Below are 18000 nucleotides of genomic sequence, written 5' to 3'. Positions count from 1 at the left end.
TTTAGAGCCTCTGCTGCTGTGCTGGTGATTAACCAACCTACCCGAGGCCGGTGAGCAGTTGGGAAGTGTCGATATCCACAGAATCAGTTGGGGTGGAAAAGACCTCTGAGGTATCGAGCCCAACCTGTGACCCAGGACCACCGCGTCAGCTGGACCGTGGCTCCATGTGCCACATTCAGTCTTTCCTTAAACGCTCTGTGAAAGAGTGTCATTGTTAAAACGTGTTGGTCAGATTGCAATCTTATTTGACTTCAATGTCAAATAAACACTGCCAGAGCTTATTTGTAGTGGATGCTTCCTGGCTGACACCATTTCTTATGAAATCAGGCTGATGGAACTATTCAGCATCTTAGCACAAATTGCAGAACTTAGCACGAAGGTAAATAATTTGAAGAGGTTTGAGTTGCCAGGTGTTAGGACTCAGAGCTTGGGAGGATTGTACAACTATTGCACAGCCCAACAGTCTGCTACATCTTTTACAGGACATTGCAGTTAAATATCAGTTCTTTACCCTGGGAAAAGAACAGCTCTCCATCACAATTCTTTCATATCCACCATGTACTTCCATGTATCCTTTTGTCTTAAACACTTCCTGGGCAGCTTCAATTTATCTAGTTTCCTCCCTTGATTGTACTTCACACTCACTTTTCTGTGTTCAGTTTCTCAACACACACTTTCAAATTTTTGCCTTTAACCTATACTCAGACTTTAAAAGGTGTGGGGTTTTATTACCAAATCGGAATTTTAGTATTTTATTCTTCTATTTACACAGTGGGAAATAACTATATGGTTTGTGAGAAGGCAGAGAGATAAATTTTGTAATTGTTTGCAACTTGATACATTTCCTATATCACCCATTCTTCTTTGTGATTTTAAGATTTTATCAGAAAATATTTGAGGTTATAAGAATATATTCTTTTATCAACAAAAATAATGGGGAGATTTCTGGCTCAAAACATTGTACTCCTTTAGAAGAAAAAAGTAAATTATTCAGTGCATCAAGTCCAAAGACACTCCTATAGTGTGTATACTCACAAATTTTAGGTTAATGTACCTCAGCAAACTGATAACAATGCACTTTCTCCATTTGCACCAATTCTTCCTTCCTTTCCTGAAGACATGCAGCTTGACAACGCCTATGTCTATCCCTCACTATAGCAAGGCAATGTATCTTTGAGGCTACCTAGAAGACAGGCCAGATGGGTTGGCTACTTTCTCTGCCCTCTGCAGATGACCCTGGTTTAGCTGTGCTCCCCAGCTCATGGTTAGGAAGGCTCGTGGCTGGGATGGCAGCTGCTTTGTGCCATCTCTGTCCCTCCAGAGGGTCCTCTCTGGTGTGTGATGTCCTGCAGAGCACAGGGAGCTCCACCTGAGGTGATCACAGGAGCGTGAGAACCTCCCTGCTATGGCAAATAAGCCATAACACTGTAAACTGGGACCATTAATATTGCTTCAAACAAAACACAATCCCATGGTCCTTGCTGCACATGATGTGTCACACAGAGGCCTGTTGTATCTGCAAACAACCACAAGGTGACAGGCAATGCTGCCAAACAATTCTGTTAGCCTCACTGGGTAACTGGATGCTCATATACACAATAAAATTCCTGCATTATGATATGGTCAGTGGTCAACTTTAATGTTAACTGATAAGTACTTGATTTTTTGGAAACAGAAGGAGCCTGACAGGAGGATACAGTGATTGCAACTTAAGATCACAAGAACAGAAAATATTCTAAAACTCGTTGGACTAAAAGCTTGGCAAAATATTTTTGTTTGCTCCACGACAGATAAACTACCCTTTAGAAAAGTGCAGGTAAGGCCACACAAGCAAGGCCATGGATGCATTATCAGTTGGCAGCAATAGAAATAGAAAAAATAGACTAAGAAGCAGGAGGAGGAGGCAGGAAATATTCATAGCTTTTCTATACAGGGAATTGATGTTGACAGAAAGTATGAAAACAAGACCGAGAAGTCCATGTACTAAGGAGCATTTGCATAAGGGAGGTTATGTAATGTGTGATCCTCAATGAATGATTATCAGTGGCAGAACACCTCCACTGGGATTGCAGTAATCTCCACTGTTAAACCTGGCTCAGGAAATGGACGCTACATGATTTATTTTGCTTGAAAATGAATAAAAATCTAGACATGCAAAAATGTTGTTATTCTTAGTAGTTACATATTTACCTTCACAAAAATGGTCTTATTCTCTAACCTTTTTTTTAACCTTTTGCATATAGGTTTACAAAATATATACAGAAACATGCTTTCTAAATGTGTAATTCTATTGCATATTAAAGCTAATATTTTATGGAAGAACAAGAAGTGGAGGAGGGCATTTGTACTGTGGTTTGGGTATGGCCTCTGAGGAATATAAAATCAAAGTGTACAAAGGATGCTTTATTTAATGTCCTGCACCAGCTTGTACAGATTATTTCAGTTTGATCAGCTGTCTTCTAGAATGAATTATTTTTTGCAAAGGGATATCTTTGAAGATCAGTTACAGAATTAAAAAGTAACAGTAACTAAGCAATTCTCAGTCTCATCATTATGGTTCAGAAGCTGTTAACAGTTGTAAAGGGCTAATTAGTGTAATGTAATCCTCTTAGGAGGCTGCAGGCATTGAGCTAGATTTCTTTATAATTTGTATGTAGGCCTTCTTTATTCCATTGGAATTACAATAATCACAGACAGCAGTATGTATTTGCATTCTAGCCATCCACATTATGTATATTTTGCATGCTGAATACTGCACAATAAATGCAGAAGCAGAATTTTCTATTTTCTATTTAAATATCAAAATGTTTGGAAGAACAGCCAAGTCTTGGTTTTACAACTGTGCAAAATCTACCAGAAGAGAAAATGAAAACAGGAGTAAGTGGCTTTCTGAAATCCCAAGCAATCAGCGAGAGAAAATACTGGAAGAGCTGGATGTGAACAAAGTGCTGTCATATTTAGTTTACAAGAGAATCTTTTCCTTGGAGGAATACAAAGACATTTGGTCTCAGGAGAGCTACAAGAAGAGAACTGAATATTTTCTAGATAAACTCTATTTAAAAGGCCCAGGTGCTTTCTCTGCCTTTTGTTCCATTTTGGAGGAGGTCTCTCCTAACTTGCTGACATGCTTTCTCCTTGGCTATGAAGGTAAGGTCACTCTCTGCTCTGAAATGCTTAAGTGTATATTGGTAATGTCTTGCAATCCTTTGACACTAATAGTTATTTGCTATAATTAGTGTTTACTTTCTCTCTTGCACTAAACCAGAGATAGTATTTGCTGCCTTTATTGTTCTTTGTTATGAAAGAGAAAATAATCAGGAGAAAAAAAAATTATGGTTATACTTAGAATATTTAACCTGATAAAATGCTGAATACTCAAATTGCTGCTACTAATAAATGAAAGTCAGGATAGGGAAAAGGATTTCCAGGTATTACTGATAATGCTTCGATAAGAAATGTAACACTGATCATTTACATTCCTTCCGCTTTCTGAAATATTTAAATATAGATTGAGAAGTTCTGGAGGCAAAAGCCTGAGTAAGTGATCCCATTCACATTTTTCTTGTTAGTTATTGTGTCTGTAAACAACTGTGTGAAAAAGGATTGAATTACTAAATATCAACAACACAAGTGAAGTTAATCAAATGGGCATCAGGCACTATCCGCACTCATTTGCGGAACAATATTGTGCTAGATATTAGCAAAGATAATGCGGAAAACGTGTAGAGTGCTTACAATTATATCTTACTGACCTATTTTTATTTTTTGTGTCTGTTATATTCTAAATTTCAGTCTATCAAGTCAGCTAGAGTTTTTCTCAGCAATGACTGCAGGCTTGTGCTCAAAGGTTATATAGAGAATGTCCTTTTAGAATGTAATTAAAATAGTCACATCTTTCACCAATCTATTCAGTACCGAGTTTAAACACCTTAAAATTACAGCTATTTATAAATAAAAGAAGTAAGTCTGAGTCCTGTAAAAATATTAATAAACTAAATATGAAAAATTGAAATATAAAACCATTTTGACCTTTAAAATAACTAGATTTTGCCCTCTCTTGACAACCTCATTACTTTTAAAATTGACAGTTGGAGTTCTAATTACATGAGAAAGCAACAGACATTTTACCCTAATTTAATTATGAAAGATGCCCATTTAATGTAATTTTTCAAGATCAATTTACAGTAAAGTTTTATGGCAGTAACAAGAAAATCAAAGGAGGTTCACAAGTGTTGTTGGGGAATTTAATAGATGTGTAATGTAATTCACAGACTACAATGTTATAAAAAGGCTATCTAGGGCTCTTTATGCTATCATTTTTTTAGAAAAACATATAAATATAAATATAATTGATTACAAATACATTATAAAGCCAGGTCTTTTGGAATGCACTTTTTGGAATGAAGTTTGGGCTTCCTCTGAATTAACTGAAGAGACAGTGCAGAGAGGTTTTTATTCTATGCCACCCAAACAGATCATGCAGGGCCTGTCACAGAACAGATTTCAATCTTCCAGTGGGTACAAGGTTTGGGGGTAGTACTGCTCTAAAGGGGGATGGCCTCAGCAGCAGGGTGCAAGTCAAGGACTCTGTCTCCCTGACAACATCACAGGAGATACAGAGAAAAAGGAGAAAGCAAATGCCACACATTTCCAAAAGAGTAAAGGATACTGTTGGAACAGCGTCCCCAATCCATTCTGTCTGTCTGTGCCTTGTGCAGGCAGAAAAATGCCTCAGGCTGCCTTCGCTCAGCCACTATTACACTCTTTCTTCCTTCCCCTCCCCCAGCAGTGCTTATCAAATGTGCAAAGCTAGTTTTAGAATCTGTTGTTGCTAGTAATAATTGACTGGATAACAGGCAAAGAAAAACACATGCTAAATATTCACATTAATTCATGCAAACAATCTGTTTAAATTCCTGCATACATATGTTGTACATTTAAATAAATGCATTACATGTTATGGCATTGTGGATTTTTATAGATCAATTTTGATAAACCATGTTACAAGGTGCACAGAAAGATATGATGAAAAAGAACATTGTTAATTATTTCCATTACAATAATTTTCTTCTCCACCCTCTAAAAGCTGACTGATAGGGCAAAGGAATCAAAAGAAAGGAATGCAGTCTAGATGCATGACAAGAAGCTGCTCTGCCTGTGCTATGTGGCATCAACACCCAGCTACCAGAGCAGTGCCATCCTGCCCACTGTATTGTTAAAGACTCTTTATGGCAGGCTGACTGAGCACACAGAATGCAATCAATCTCTGTTATTGATCAGCTGCATGTACAGTGGGGCCAATTTCTGTTCTCTGGACCTGCCCCTGTTGGCAGATATGGTTATTTTAATGGGTTTCCATTGTCTGCATGCCCTACAGAAAGAACCATTTGACAGGTGCTGGAAATGTGGCATGACTCCAAGAGGTCACTCAGGCTGTGGGCTAATATAGCTCACTGCAAAGACTGTGAACTGTGCTAGTGAGATGTGGCCACTGAAGGATGTACTGTTGCTTGCACATAATTGTTTTAACACCACTTTGAACACTTTTACCTCATTATTTCAAAGAATTACCCTCACAGTAACTTAAGGGGTGTTACAGCACAAGTGATGCCTCAAGATTAGTGACTTGATTCCTTACTTACAATTCTCCCTATAATATAAAACAAAGCCCCTAGTGATTTCATGGGGAGAAACAATTGGTTACTACTTGCCCATGTGATACAACAGAAAGTCAGTTCCTCATTGGCCAGACAGAATTTTATATGGAGTAAGACTTTTTATTATTTCCAAATTTCTATAAATTGTCTGACCTGTATGCCTCATGTCTATTGGAAATATGAACAGGGAAACAACTTTATGAATATAAGGACAAAAGACATTGTGTTTACCTAAATCAGCCACTTATCCAAATGTAACATCACTGACAGAATTACATCAAACTGTAGATGTTATTTTGAATTATGCATCAGCTATTAGAGAAATTTCTTTGTTATCCAGACCGAATGCGTTTCCCAGCGTCATCAGAGCAAACAAAACTGAGAGCTGGAGCAGAGATGGAGCTCCATGAAACCTGTCAGATGAGTGACCAAGAAGGAAGCCTTTCTGCTGAGGAGCAACTGAACCAATCATTCAACAAATACAGGTTAAAATTATCACTGTCATGATGTTTTTAGTAATCACAACATTTCCCATGAGTTAATTTCTGTATAAGTACCACTGAAGCTTTAATTGCATTTGATTTTACCTGGCATTTGTAAAGTACAATTCTGCTTTGTATAAAGAACATTTTTGGATGTTGATTTTGGATGCTGTTGAATGCTAGGAATAATCCCTGGTGTTTGCTACAGGTATTCAGTAGTGATGTAATGCATTGATGACATTGCCAGTTTTCGTGTTCAAGGGCTAAGTACACGTGTAGAAGAATATTTTATTCCTACATTTTCTTGGAGTGTGGCAGAAAGCTTAAGTTAGTATCACAGTTTCTGTTATTTTTTAGATTAACAGAAACTGAGGAAGACCTATGTAAGAACAGCATGTAACCTCATACATGCTGTGGTACTGGGATTTAAGTCCCTTCTTCAGAGATTTGAACATAAAAAGAGGAGAAATAAAACCTTGGAAAATCCTAAAATGCTTCATTTTATGTAGTTAGTATTCAGTTCCAGCACTTGCAGTTGTGTGTTTGCAGTCATGCTTTGCCTGATTTGATAAGGAATCTAGCTGAGAACAGACTACAGCTCACAATAGCTCCGTTGGTTAGAATAAGGTGCTAATAACCCAACCAAGGCTGTGGGTTCTATCCCTGTATGTGATTGCCTTAGGTCTCTTAAGAGTTGGACTTGATGTGGGCCCCTTTCAACCCAAAATATTCTGGAATCTGTCATTTGGAAATTAACATTTTGCGCAGGGAAACAAAGCGTATATGTGTTAAATTCACTGCTAGTTATAAGTTTTATTGTAAAGGTGACAGTCTTTGCCTTGCTTTAAATAGCAAAAAAATAATGTGCACAAAGCATGTAAACAGCATTTATTCAGAAAGAAGTGCAGTTAAACCACAGCAACAGATTTTTTTTTTTTTTGGATAGCCATATATTGGCATCTGACACCTCTAAACATCATTACTAACTTAGGTAGTAGAGTGTTTATGTCATTTTTTGCTTGTGTTTTGTGTTCCTTCAGAAACTTAGTAACAATAACAATAATAAAAAGCATCAACAAATGCAGCATTTGGTAGTTAATACTGAAAACCAGTACTTGTCTCTACCAAAGCCCTGTTCAAGGGGCCACTAGATGGTACTGCACCACAGTACAATTCCTTGGCTGCCTATTTGAAATTATAACTGTGACTGATTATTTGGATTTGCAACATTAGCACAATGACTTGTTTGCCCAGTTTTCCTAGGTACAATACACACACACACACAGACAGGTGCAGAGGATACACATAGGACTTTTAAAAGCATTTCTTGGTTTGATTTGTTATCAAGAAAGAGCCTCTGTTCCTTATCAACCCATACAAATGTAACTTTGATGTTTCAAAGGATAAGTGGCAAATACTTACTTTCCATCATTCAATGTGGCAAACAAAATTCAGAGACTGTCTTGCCTGAGAGGAATAAATGGCACTCAAACACAAACCAGTGAATAGTATGAGCCCAAATTCAGAGATGTGATAATTCTCACACTTCAGGAATTTTGAATTCCTTGCTATTTGGAGACCTTCCTACCCACATGCCATATGCAAACAGCAAAGTTAAGTGCACTGTAGTGGTAAATCAAGCCCATGAAGTCCAAACCAAGTAAAAAAGCCACAGCTATTCAAACATCCAGGTTTGGTTTGGGGTTTTTTTTGTGTCTGGCTATGTTCATTCACCTCCAACAGATTCATATACAATTCCTTTTTCTGCATGTTTATGGAAACAAATCATATTACCACAGACTTTCTACTCATCTTCTGTAGTTTCCCTACTGAACTCCTGTGTTGGGTTCCGAGTACTGGGTCACAAGGCTGTGTATTGTTAGTTATTTGTGCTCTAAAACACTTTTTCTATGCCCCAAAACATTCCTTTAGCAAAGGGTATTAGTGTCCTACCTTCTGTGTGAAGTCAGACTTCTGAAGTTCATTCTTTCTTATGTGTGTCTGGTCACATGAAAAGGGATTTGTAACACAGGGGTCAAATCACATGACAAAGAACCTAAGTGTGGACTGCATATAGAAAAAATCCCTTTTGAGAAGACCTCAGTTAATGTAGAATCTTGATGGAAATCATACAGTCCTCCACTGCTGGGAAATGCCAGATAATCCCCTCACTTCCTGCCCTGTGTGTCAGGCACAGAGGAAGGCCCACATCAGGTTGGTCAGCTCTTGCAGGAGTGCAGATCCCAGTGCAAGGGATGGAGCACAGCACAGAACTGCAGATGATTCTTACTCAGCAAATCCCAGACAGGCACCACACAGCTCCCCAGACCTTTACAGACCCTTGCTGAAAGCCACATTCCCCAGCACCAAGGCTTCAACCATGTGAGCACTGGGGCAATACAGAGAGAAGTCACCAGCAGAATTCTGCAGGGGATTGTTTTTCCTAACAAACTCAAAAATTGATTGGAAGAAGATCTTAGCAGTGAAGTGGAAAAAATTTGCTGAGGAGATACATTTACTCAATGTAGACAGTGTGAGAGCTGTGCACAGGACTGTAAATGGGCCTTAAGATCAAGGGACTGGTTCATAAAATGGTAGAGGAAATTTAGTGTAGATAAATGTGAAATTATATATGTGGGATAGTGTTCTTGGCTTTATGAATAAAGTGATGAACTCTGAGTTGCCTGTTCCCACCAAAGTTTCAGACTGTGACAGATAGACATTTTCATAAAAATGTCAATTCAGTGCATGGCACCAATCTAAAAATACAAATGTTTGTTAGCAAAGGAAAAAGAACAAAACAGGAAATAAAATTATGCCAGTTGATAAAGCCACAATTTGCTCACACCTGGAATACTGTGTGCTGCTCTAGTGCCTGCACTTTGTATTTTCCTACTTCTGGTGATTACTTAGAGAAGTAGTTAGTCCTCAAAGAGGTTTTAGATGTGCTTGGAGTACAGAGCTTCTTAATGAATGGTCATGTTTTTCTCCACATCTGAATGATTTGGAGAGGCATTGGAAATAGAAAAAAAAATCCTGCTCTCCTAATGAAATTTATGTGGGAAGAATCTATAAGAGAAAATTCTCATGGATTATGCATCTCCTTGTGGATGGTATTCTGCAAGAGAGGATGCACTGAGCCAATGCAATCAAGGATCAAGAAAAACAGCCCTTTCTTGCCAGCAAATACTGAGACAAAACCTTGAGTGGCTTCCCCCAAACACCTGCTACTTGGCATGCCCAAGTCACTGCCAGTATTCCTGCTTTGAGGCTGCCATCCCTAATTTTGCATGTATTTTCAGAGCAAATGTGCTTTACAAAGTGGGAGGTAATACTACAGGTAACATACATATGGAAAGGTTTTATTCAGATTATGACTGGACACAATTGTTTATCGAGGTTCAAGAGATTAGATTTTGATGAACCAAGGGACTGCACTCCTTTGTGTCTTTACCACCTGGTATTTTTATGACATGCATCAACAATACAAATCAGGTGACAATATGTAACAATTGTCACCACGGCTTGTGGCTTTTGGCATCACAGCAGTCATGTCAAGGTCAATTCATCCAGCAGCATTGGCTTATTTGACAGGAAGCTGCTTATCTCAGTTTGGAACCTGGAACAGATTAGCCATGGCTACAGACAGCAGTAGAAAGACGAGTAAAAGAGAAGTGAAGGAAGAGAAGAGAAAAGAAAAACAGCAGAGAACAAGTGTCTTTCCCAAGTATTATGGGCATTTCCACTTTAGAAATACCACTTTAAGTACTTTTCACTTTCTTATTTTAATTTCTTGCAACTGTTGACACATTAGCATCTATCAGACCCTGTAGTTTATTGTACTGTAAATACAGATGTTGTAATAAAGACCAAACTCTTTCTTTAGTAACCTGCTCACCTCAGGGAAATCTACATTTCCTCTATATAAATTGTCATTTCAGTAAACTGCTCCCCTTGCTACACAAAATGTAAAATATGAGATTTTCTGTGATATTATAGATAACTAAATGGCTCTTGTGACTGAAGTAGCAGTTGCTTATGTAACTACACTTTTACAGAATTTTTTTTTCCACAAAAGATACCAACTGTGGCAACCATTACCATAGCAATGCATTATGTATGCTTCCTCACACAATATCCCATGTCTCAAATTATCCAGACCTCACTTGTCTATTCTCCCTGAATTCTGCTTTCAACAAAACCTAAAAGCAAGCTTTTGACCTTGAAAATATTTTTTCAGGTCTTTGAATTTCCCTAATTTTTGGCTTTAACCTTTAATTACTGCAGTCTCTAACTTAGTTTTGGCTATTCTTGGCAAGGAATCCTAAAAGATTGTTCTTTGCATCAGAAAACATCAGAGTGCAGTAGTATTCCAGCTAAATCCCACAGTCTGGGAGCTGTGATGGGGCTTCTATATGCATCTTAGGCCATCTCTTCAGTATCCAGGAGAGCCTTTTTCAATTTCTTGTGCATCCCAGGTACAGCTGGCATTGTTAGAGCAGACCAGACAAGGACAGCTGCAATTCCAGCCACCCAACAGTCTTGTTTTAAGATGAGTCCTCCCTGCTCTGATGGTTTCTAAGGGTTTTGATGCAGGCTAATGACATGGAAGTGTCGGGTTTGAGAAGGGCTGTGCGAGGGATGAGCTGGAGCTGGCAGTGTGCGTTCCCACTGTCACTGTGCTCCTCCATCACTTGGGGGATGTACATATTCCTGCTGTAATTTAATTTACATTTAAACCAGTCTTTGAGTAAGAGATCATAACACGATGACTGCATCCTAGTAAGATTTTCTCACAGAAGCCTTCTCTCTTAAGACCTGGCTATGCTTAGGAAGATTACCTCTGTAATATTGATAACACATTCTTTGCCACTGCCCAGCCCCAACAGCACTGCATCATAAAATTGCCATAAAAATATTTCTTCTATGAGTGCTGTTGGCATATTCTCTGCTTGCATACTGAGGAAAAAATGCATTAAACTATATTTAATAACATAATTTTGACCTTTTTGTCATAGAAATACTTTCATAAAGACATACTTAGATCGTAAACACTTCTAGTCCAGAATAAATCTCTGTCAGTGTCACCTGGGAACTCCAGGCATTGAAATCCTGAAGTAACAATAACACCAAGAATCAGATACTCAGTTTATGAGGGGTGCTAAAAAAAATCATTGTTGCTTTTGGTATCATTTCCAATATATGTATTTAGTACAGTGTTTGGGGAAATTTGTGTTGTGTACAGCATGAACTGTCTTGCAAAGGTCAGCACAAAGTTTTTAGAGTTCCTGCAGGGAGAGTGTACGTAGCTGTTTGCTGTGCAAGCTAATGATTTCTCAAGAGGCAGAGAGCTATACATGCAATCACTAAAGCAGCATTTCAATTAATCAAATTACTTTTCTTTCTCCATGTCTTTTAAGACTGATCTGGGAATAAAGCAAAGCATTAAAGAGAGAACACTTTTATACAAGTATATTGACCCCGATGGCCATTCATTCTTCACTATGATTTTAAATCTAAGTGGAATGTTGAACAAACATCCACAAAATTGCAGTACAGGCACTGCAATCTTCAGGATGTTTCGTGATGCCAGAAGAAAACTAATAAATACAGAAACAGAATAATGAACTGATTTTAGAAGGGATAATAATAATTTGTAACCAGTGTTCAATTTCATGATGCATTTAATGATTTTTGAGACAGCTATACATTAGCCTAAATTGGCAACGCAACGCTTGTACAGAAATGGGCCAAATAAATCTTCATTAATACATCAAAAATATTATTATCTTCTACTTACACTTTGTTTAATGGTGTATATGTCACAGCCAAAGAAATGATCTTAAATTCTTAGATTCAAGATGGTTCCTTTCCACAATAAATTTTGCATCATAGCTTGGTTGCACTGGTGTGCATTGAAGATTTTCACGTCCTGTTTAACCTCATTTACTGACATAAGTAAACACTTGGGAAAAAGTCCTAGGGTAATGACATTCAACTTTGGGGTTTTTATCAAGAAGTTTAGCATCAAAAGTACTGCTTGTATTTTAAAATCTTACTTTACTGGAGTAGTAACCATGATGGTTTTATTCATTGGTTTGCATCTTCATTTATGGACACAGTTATAAATGAGATTAATGGGATTGCCTGCAAGTTAATTTGGCTATTATCTTTATTTCTAAATTTATAGGTACCATGGGAGGAAAAAAAGAAAAGTACTTGCCAGTAATACAGAAATTTAGTAAGAATTGGTGGTTGGTGTTCCAGAGCAGACTAAGCATTATGATGCAGAAAGAATCTATTGGAAAACTCCTCTCTAATACTGTTCTTTATACTCTATCCCAGAAAAGAAGAAAAGCAATCAGTAAGAACAAAATTAAAAATATGTGGCAAAATATATTATTAATTTAAAAAGCAAAGATATCTTTTTATCTGAGCCTGAAAAAGGCACTGTTTGATTCAGACTAGAGATTAGGGTAGGGCAAAAGGTAGATAATAGAGGAGGTGAACCAAACAATTAGAAATATTTTTTTCTTTTTGTTCTGTGACAAGGCAAAATTAAGCCTAAAAGAACAGAACAATTAAATATTTATTATCTTAGCAAAATCGTAAGTAATCTGTAGAATTAATTGTGACCATACATGATCAAAACCATTAATTTAATGGGATTCAGAACTGGATTTTATTTTTGCATGAGTAACAGGCCCTTCTTTAATCTTGCTAACAGTAAATTTCATTTCCCTACCATATTGTAAATGCACTTCTATCAGAAGAGTGTTTAGAAGAAACAACTTCTAGAAAGAGTTTACTCTTGCTAAAGTCCAAAGCTAAGGCAGCTGTGCTGAAACACCCCACAAATTCTACAGGGCTGATGCAGGAAAATAAAATCTGTGCTACTCTGCAACATCTGCACTGCTTTACAGGACAACTAAAACCAAAAATGCAGATTCAAGTGACAGCATATGAATGACCATAGCCTACACTGTATTTGCTACCATAACCCTGCAGCATTACCTGCAGAATTTCAGAATTCAGGGAATCCTTGTCTACTGGTTCTGCTTTCTATCAAGATTTATGTTCCACTGTGCCAGCTGCTCCCATGGCTTTAGTAAGACACAATCAATCAGCTGTTCCAGGAACCATTGGTTCTTTATGTGCACTGGGTCTTATCTCTTCTCCTATTCTCAAGGCTACTTTCTCAACTCTAAATTAACGGAGTAAAGCAAAAACAGTAATTGGAAGTCTCTGTATGTTTATTAAATTTATAATGTCCCTAGAAACCAATTATGTGATTTTGCATAGAAAATAAAAATAATTTGACTTTTCACCAGATTATATTTCAAAATAATGTAGTAAGGTTTAAATTAGCTATTTAATGGTAAAAATTAAGCATTTTTGTCCTAGCATTACTGAATAAGTATTTTTTTATGATTTAAATACCACAGAATATCTTAAATATGTTTTCTGATAGATCTGGGGCAGCAAAGCCCTTCTGGACATTTATCTCTGAAATTACATTGAGAGGAATAAACAGCTGTCGGGAATATAAATGCTAACTCATCAGAATGCTGACTCAGTGCTGTAGAAATCAAAATATGTTCATCTACTGCAGAGGTAACATGTCATATACCAACTAGTCATATTTTATCTTGGCCAACTATAAAACCAGTTGAACAAAAATGCTGGAACAGGGGAGTGGAAATCAAATTATAAATGGGAATAATTTTAAGGTTCTTGTAAAGATCTGCCATATGACTGTAAAAATAGAATTACAGAATAGTTAGGGTTGGAAGGGACCTTTCAAAGGTCATCTAATCCAAACCTCACTGCAGACCAGGTTGCTCAGAGCCCCATCCTGCCTGACCTTGACTGTTCCCAGGGATGGGGCATCTACCACCTCACTTGGCAACCTGTGCCAGTGTTTCACCTCCCTCACTGTAAAAAATTCCTTTCTTCTATGTAATTTAAATTGACGCTCCTGCAGTTTAAAACCATTGCCCCTTGTCCTATCACAACAGGCCTTGCTAAAAAGCTTGTCCCCATCAAATAACCCAAAAGTAAGCATCACAGTCAGGATTTGTTTGTTGGTCACCTTCAGTGGCAAAACCCCCTACTCTTCCAGGATTGAAGAGATAATTCAAGAGACAAGGATTGTCTCTTGGATTATCATGTGATTTAAGGTCCACTTCTGCTTTCTCTGCAGGTAATAGAATTTCTTTGTTTTGTTGAAGCAGGATTTAGCAATGAAGGACCTGAATCCTCTGCAATGCCATGTTAATGCTTAATGTCCCATTAGAGACATTGGTCCAATTTTGACACTAAGTATGAGCTGAATGCTAGTGACTTTTTGCACTTAGATTTATTAAGGAAATCCATTACAGGAGAAAATTATTGTATTTTACTAAATACACTGATGATCTGCCAGCAGATGTGAGAAGGTTGGAGGTTTTTTCCAAGTTTTGTTTTGGTAATAAATTCTGTTAGGAAAATAACTGCTATCTAGGCATTATTTCAGGACTTTTTGTCCAGACTAATTTTATCTTTTATACTTTGGGTCAGCCCTCTTGACTTCAGTTGAAGCTCTCTGTACTCTGTGGTGAAGATTTTGGCTCAGTCTGGAGTTTCATCTAAGCAAGTAATGACCTGGACTCGTATGCTTTTTTGGTGCAACAAATTACTTCACATTTAATGCATTTCTTGCTACGTATTTCAAAATTATATACACGTGCACATGAATGTCTATATATTCCTAAAACCATTTCTAAGGTTGCTGATATTCCCTTTTGTATTTCTTCAGTGATCTGCATCTGGCACTTTTCTGCTAGATATCAAGGTTGATATAAGGTATCAACCTATATCTCACAGAAGGATGAGCACCTAGTTTTTGGATATACACCCTGCCACAGGACCTGCAGCTATGCTGCAAAGGAAGAATTTGCTTTTCAAAAGTATGACCCTGGGCATTACTCAGCAAGATGGCTGTCAAAGGGAAAGAGCAAAACACTGCAAAAAAAAAAAATTCTGAAATATGACATTAAAGCTGAAAAGTCTTTCCACTGAAAAATACCAACCCCTCTGCAAAAAGAGAATCTAAAAGTGGAAAATCTTGAGCACTTCACACAATGAAACCTTTTTAAAGACAAAAGATGACAGGATACAGCTCTATTACTTAAAGAAATCAAAATATTCATAGAGAGACACTACAGCACAAAAGTATAGACTTCCATTTTTAATTTTGTAACCTCAAGCTTAATTCCTTTGTTTGTTTCAGCTCTTCAAGCAATCAGAATTTCTTAAGTCACAATCTTTCCAGGCAGCTGAATTTCTCTGCTGGGCTCCCTGATCCTGTGACATCTTTGTCATGCCCAAGTTATTGTGCAGTTTCACAAGGGAGCCCTGGGTTCTGCAAAACCCAATCCAGAGGCATTGTTTCATTGCCCTAGGTGAAGCAGTCTTGTTTCGTAAACTGAGTGAAATTTTCCCTGGCCTGGCATGTTAAGCCTTCTGGTTCCAAACCATCCAGCTGTTACTAATCTGTTATGTAGCTAGTATCTCTTCTTGCTGTATGATCTTTGAGCAGCCAACATTTCTGCATATTTTTATACATCAACATGCTTAATAACCTGTAACATTATAAAACTTGCAGATATTATAGAACAAAACTTGGATCTACTTAAGATCACTTCTATTTTTGGTTTGAGAAATTATTTAGTCAAGGTATTCAGTTCCTGGATATATTTTTAAAAAATCTGTGAAGAAACTTTTAGTTACTTTAAAATAATTACCATAACTTACAATTTTTACTTATTCTTAATATATTTAGTCTCCCCATTAAAAAAAAGGATGAATATAATTTTCTATTCTGCTTTTTTAATTGTTCTAATCTTACATGAGAAGGTTAAAAGGAACTTTTTCTTATTACACTCATAGGTATAATATCTCTGATCTTGCCTCCTAGACTTCCTGACTTAGGAAAGATTTGGTGGTTTCAAAGGTGGTTATCTCACCCAGACTTTCACATCTGGCACTAGCATCAGCACAGATAGAAATAATCTGAAGCAATTTAACCTTGCATTCTAATTCCAGCTTCTGTTAACAGCCTTTCTTCAGCTGTTCTACTTCCAAATTAGCTTAGGATTTCTTATGTCATGGTAGTTCTAATCCTTCTAGTTAGGGGCATGTTATCCAGTGGCAGCCCCAGGACAAGATTTGCATCTTATCTGCAAACATTCTTGCTGCACAATTCAAGAAAAATGATGGATTTTTGTTTATTTTATAATAGCCGCTTCATTTTCATTGCTGCTGTAAATATAGATGTGATAGTGGTTTATTTCTGAAATAGATTTTTACCTTGAGCAGTCCTGCAAAATATAACTTCATTCCCGCAGAATTGGCCCACAGCTTCTGATCCTTAGTTTAGCTTTCTTGTTTGTATTTGACAGTAAGCTTTGGATTTGCTACCAATCTCGGTGAGACAAGGCTCCTCTTCTCAGAGCACTGCCTGGATTACACAATTCTCTTCCATCTTTCCTCCTGACTTTCTACTGCTCCTTTAATTTACCTCTTGCAGTCGTGAAACTATAGGAGTTTCATAAATTTTCCAGGCTCCCTCAACCTTCTGTTGTGAACTTTCTGTTCTGAATTTCACATTCTCTATATCAAGTTTATTCTCTATCCCTTTGGCAATCTGGTCTCTCCTGGGAACATCCACCTTGGGAAATTTTACCCTGCACAAGAGCAGTTAATGACTACCCAGTCTCAGCTCTTGCTCTTCAATTTGAGCCCCTGGAGTATGCAGTAATGAAGCCTGATTAGGTAGGGTTGGAGCTATGTGATACTTCTGTACAATAAAAATACAGATCGAACATTATTATTTGGGATCAGCTCCTCAAATAAATCTGTTGCCTTAGATCTTTCCTTCTTTAAAAGAAAGTTTTCTTTAAAACAAATGAATCTTTTGAATAGGAAACAAGGCTCATACTCACTAAGGTCTGACTCCAATCTTTTTGTGATAGCTGTCTTTAAATCCAGCAAACAAAACTCTGTGTTAAATCAATGTAAACGCTCTGAGTAATAGGAGTGCCAGTGCCGCAGGATAATAAAAACCTGGCACAGAGACATTCCTGTCATGGAGAAATGTTTGGTTCTTGCATTAACTAATAACAATAGATTAATTAATCACTTTGCTTTTCTTCATTGCCAACCTGGTAGACTGTGATTAAGTTCTCCACTGCTGGCCATGTTGAAGGGTTTATTTTCACCTTATTGGCTTATATGTCTATTTTTCTTTTGCCAATACAATCCTCAATCCATTCTTGGGTCTCCACAGACACCTCCCTATAAGTGTTACACTTGTTATGAAGAATTGTGTCAGAACAGCCACAGTCTCCCTTGGGAGGCATTTGATCATTCTTTTTATCTAGATCACTTAAAATCTTCAAAGACCAGCTGTACCTGGGTATTAATGCTCTTTCAGAACCATATGTTTCCCTTCTGCACAAAACCCATTTAAGGGGGACACTTACATAAAAATCTTGCTGCAAATTATTGCTACTTGCTCCTTCTGTAGGGGATAAAGGATAAGGGACAAGTGGGAACACATGATTTTAATCAAGCCATGGAGGACATAAGAAAGCCTATAGGACATTTAAACATAGCTAGATTTTTTCCCCTCCCTTCCTCAAAGCCTCCCCCAAACTAATGATAAACACTGCCTGCTAATAACCCCTGCCTATTCAGCTAAGAAGAAATACAGATAGTAGTTTTGGAGCCAGGCAGTTTTTTTGCTTGATGTGTTTCTCAGTTACAGAATTCAGAATGCTCTATTACTGGGCTATCTGTTGCTACAGGCAGCATTCAGA

The 18000-nt window shown here is 37.5% G+C and overlaps 1 protein-coding gene across 10 annotated transcripts in view; it reads left to right on the top strand.

The window, feature by feature from the left end:
- TJP1 (tight junction protein 1) overlaps positions 1–18000 on the top strand; it is a 189492-nt gene that overhangs the window by 2363 nt on the left and 169129 nt on the right. For 2 of the 10 annotated variants that reach the window (XM_064388971.1, XM_064388969.1), the window contains exons 1-2: positions 37–3147; positions 5998–6142. In XM_064388971.1, coding sequence (XP_064245041.1) covers positions 2730–3147; positions 5998–6142 — 563 coding nt within the window. In that variant the 5' untranslated portion in view covers positions 37–2729. Of the gene's footprint in view, positions 1–36; positions 3148–5997; positions 6143–18000 lie in introns of those variants that run through there. The other 8 variants (XM_064388967.1, XM_064388982.1, XM_064388970.1 and 5 more) reach the window with 8 other exon arrangements.

The sequence above is a fragment of the Passer domesticus genome, chromosome 14 (genome assembly GCF_036417665.1).
Source record: "Passer domesticus isolate bPasDom1 chromosome 14, bPasDom1.hap1, whole genome shotgun sequence".
In the NCBI taxonomy this organism is placed as follows: Eukaryota; Metazoa; Chordata; class Aves; order Passeriformes; family Passeridae; genus Passer; species Passer domesticus.
The sequence above is the reverse complement of the archived record's forward strand: the minus strand, read 5'-3'. Positions and strand labels throughout refer to the sequence as shown.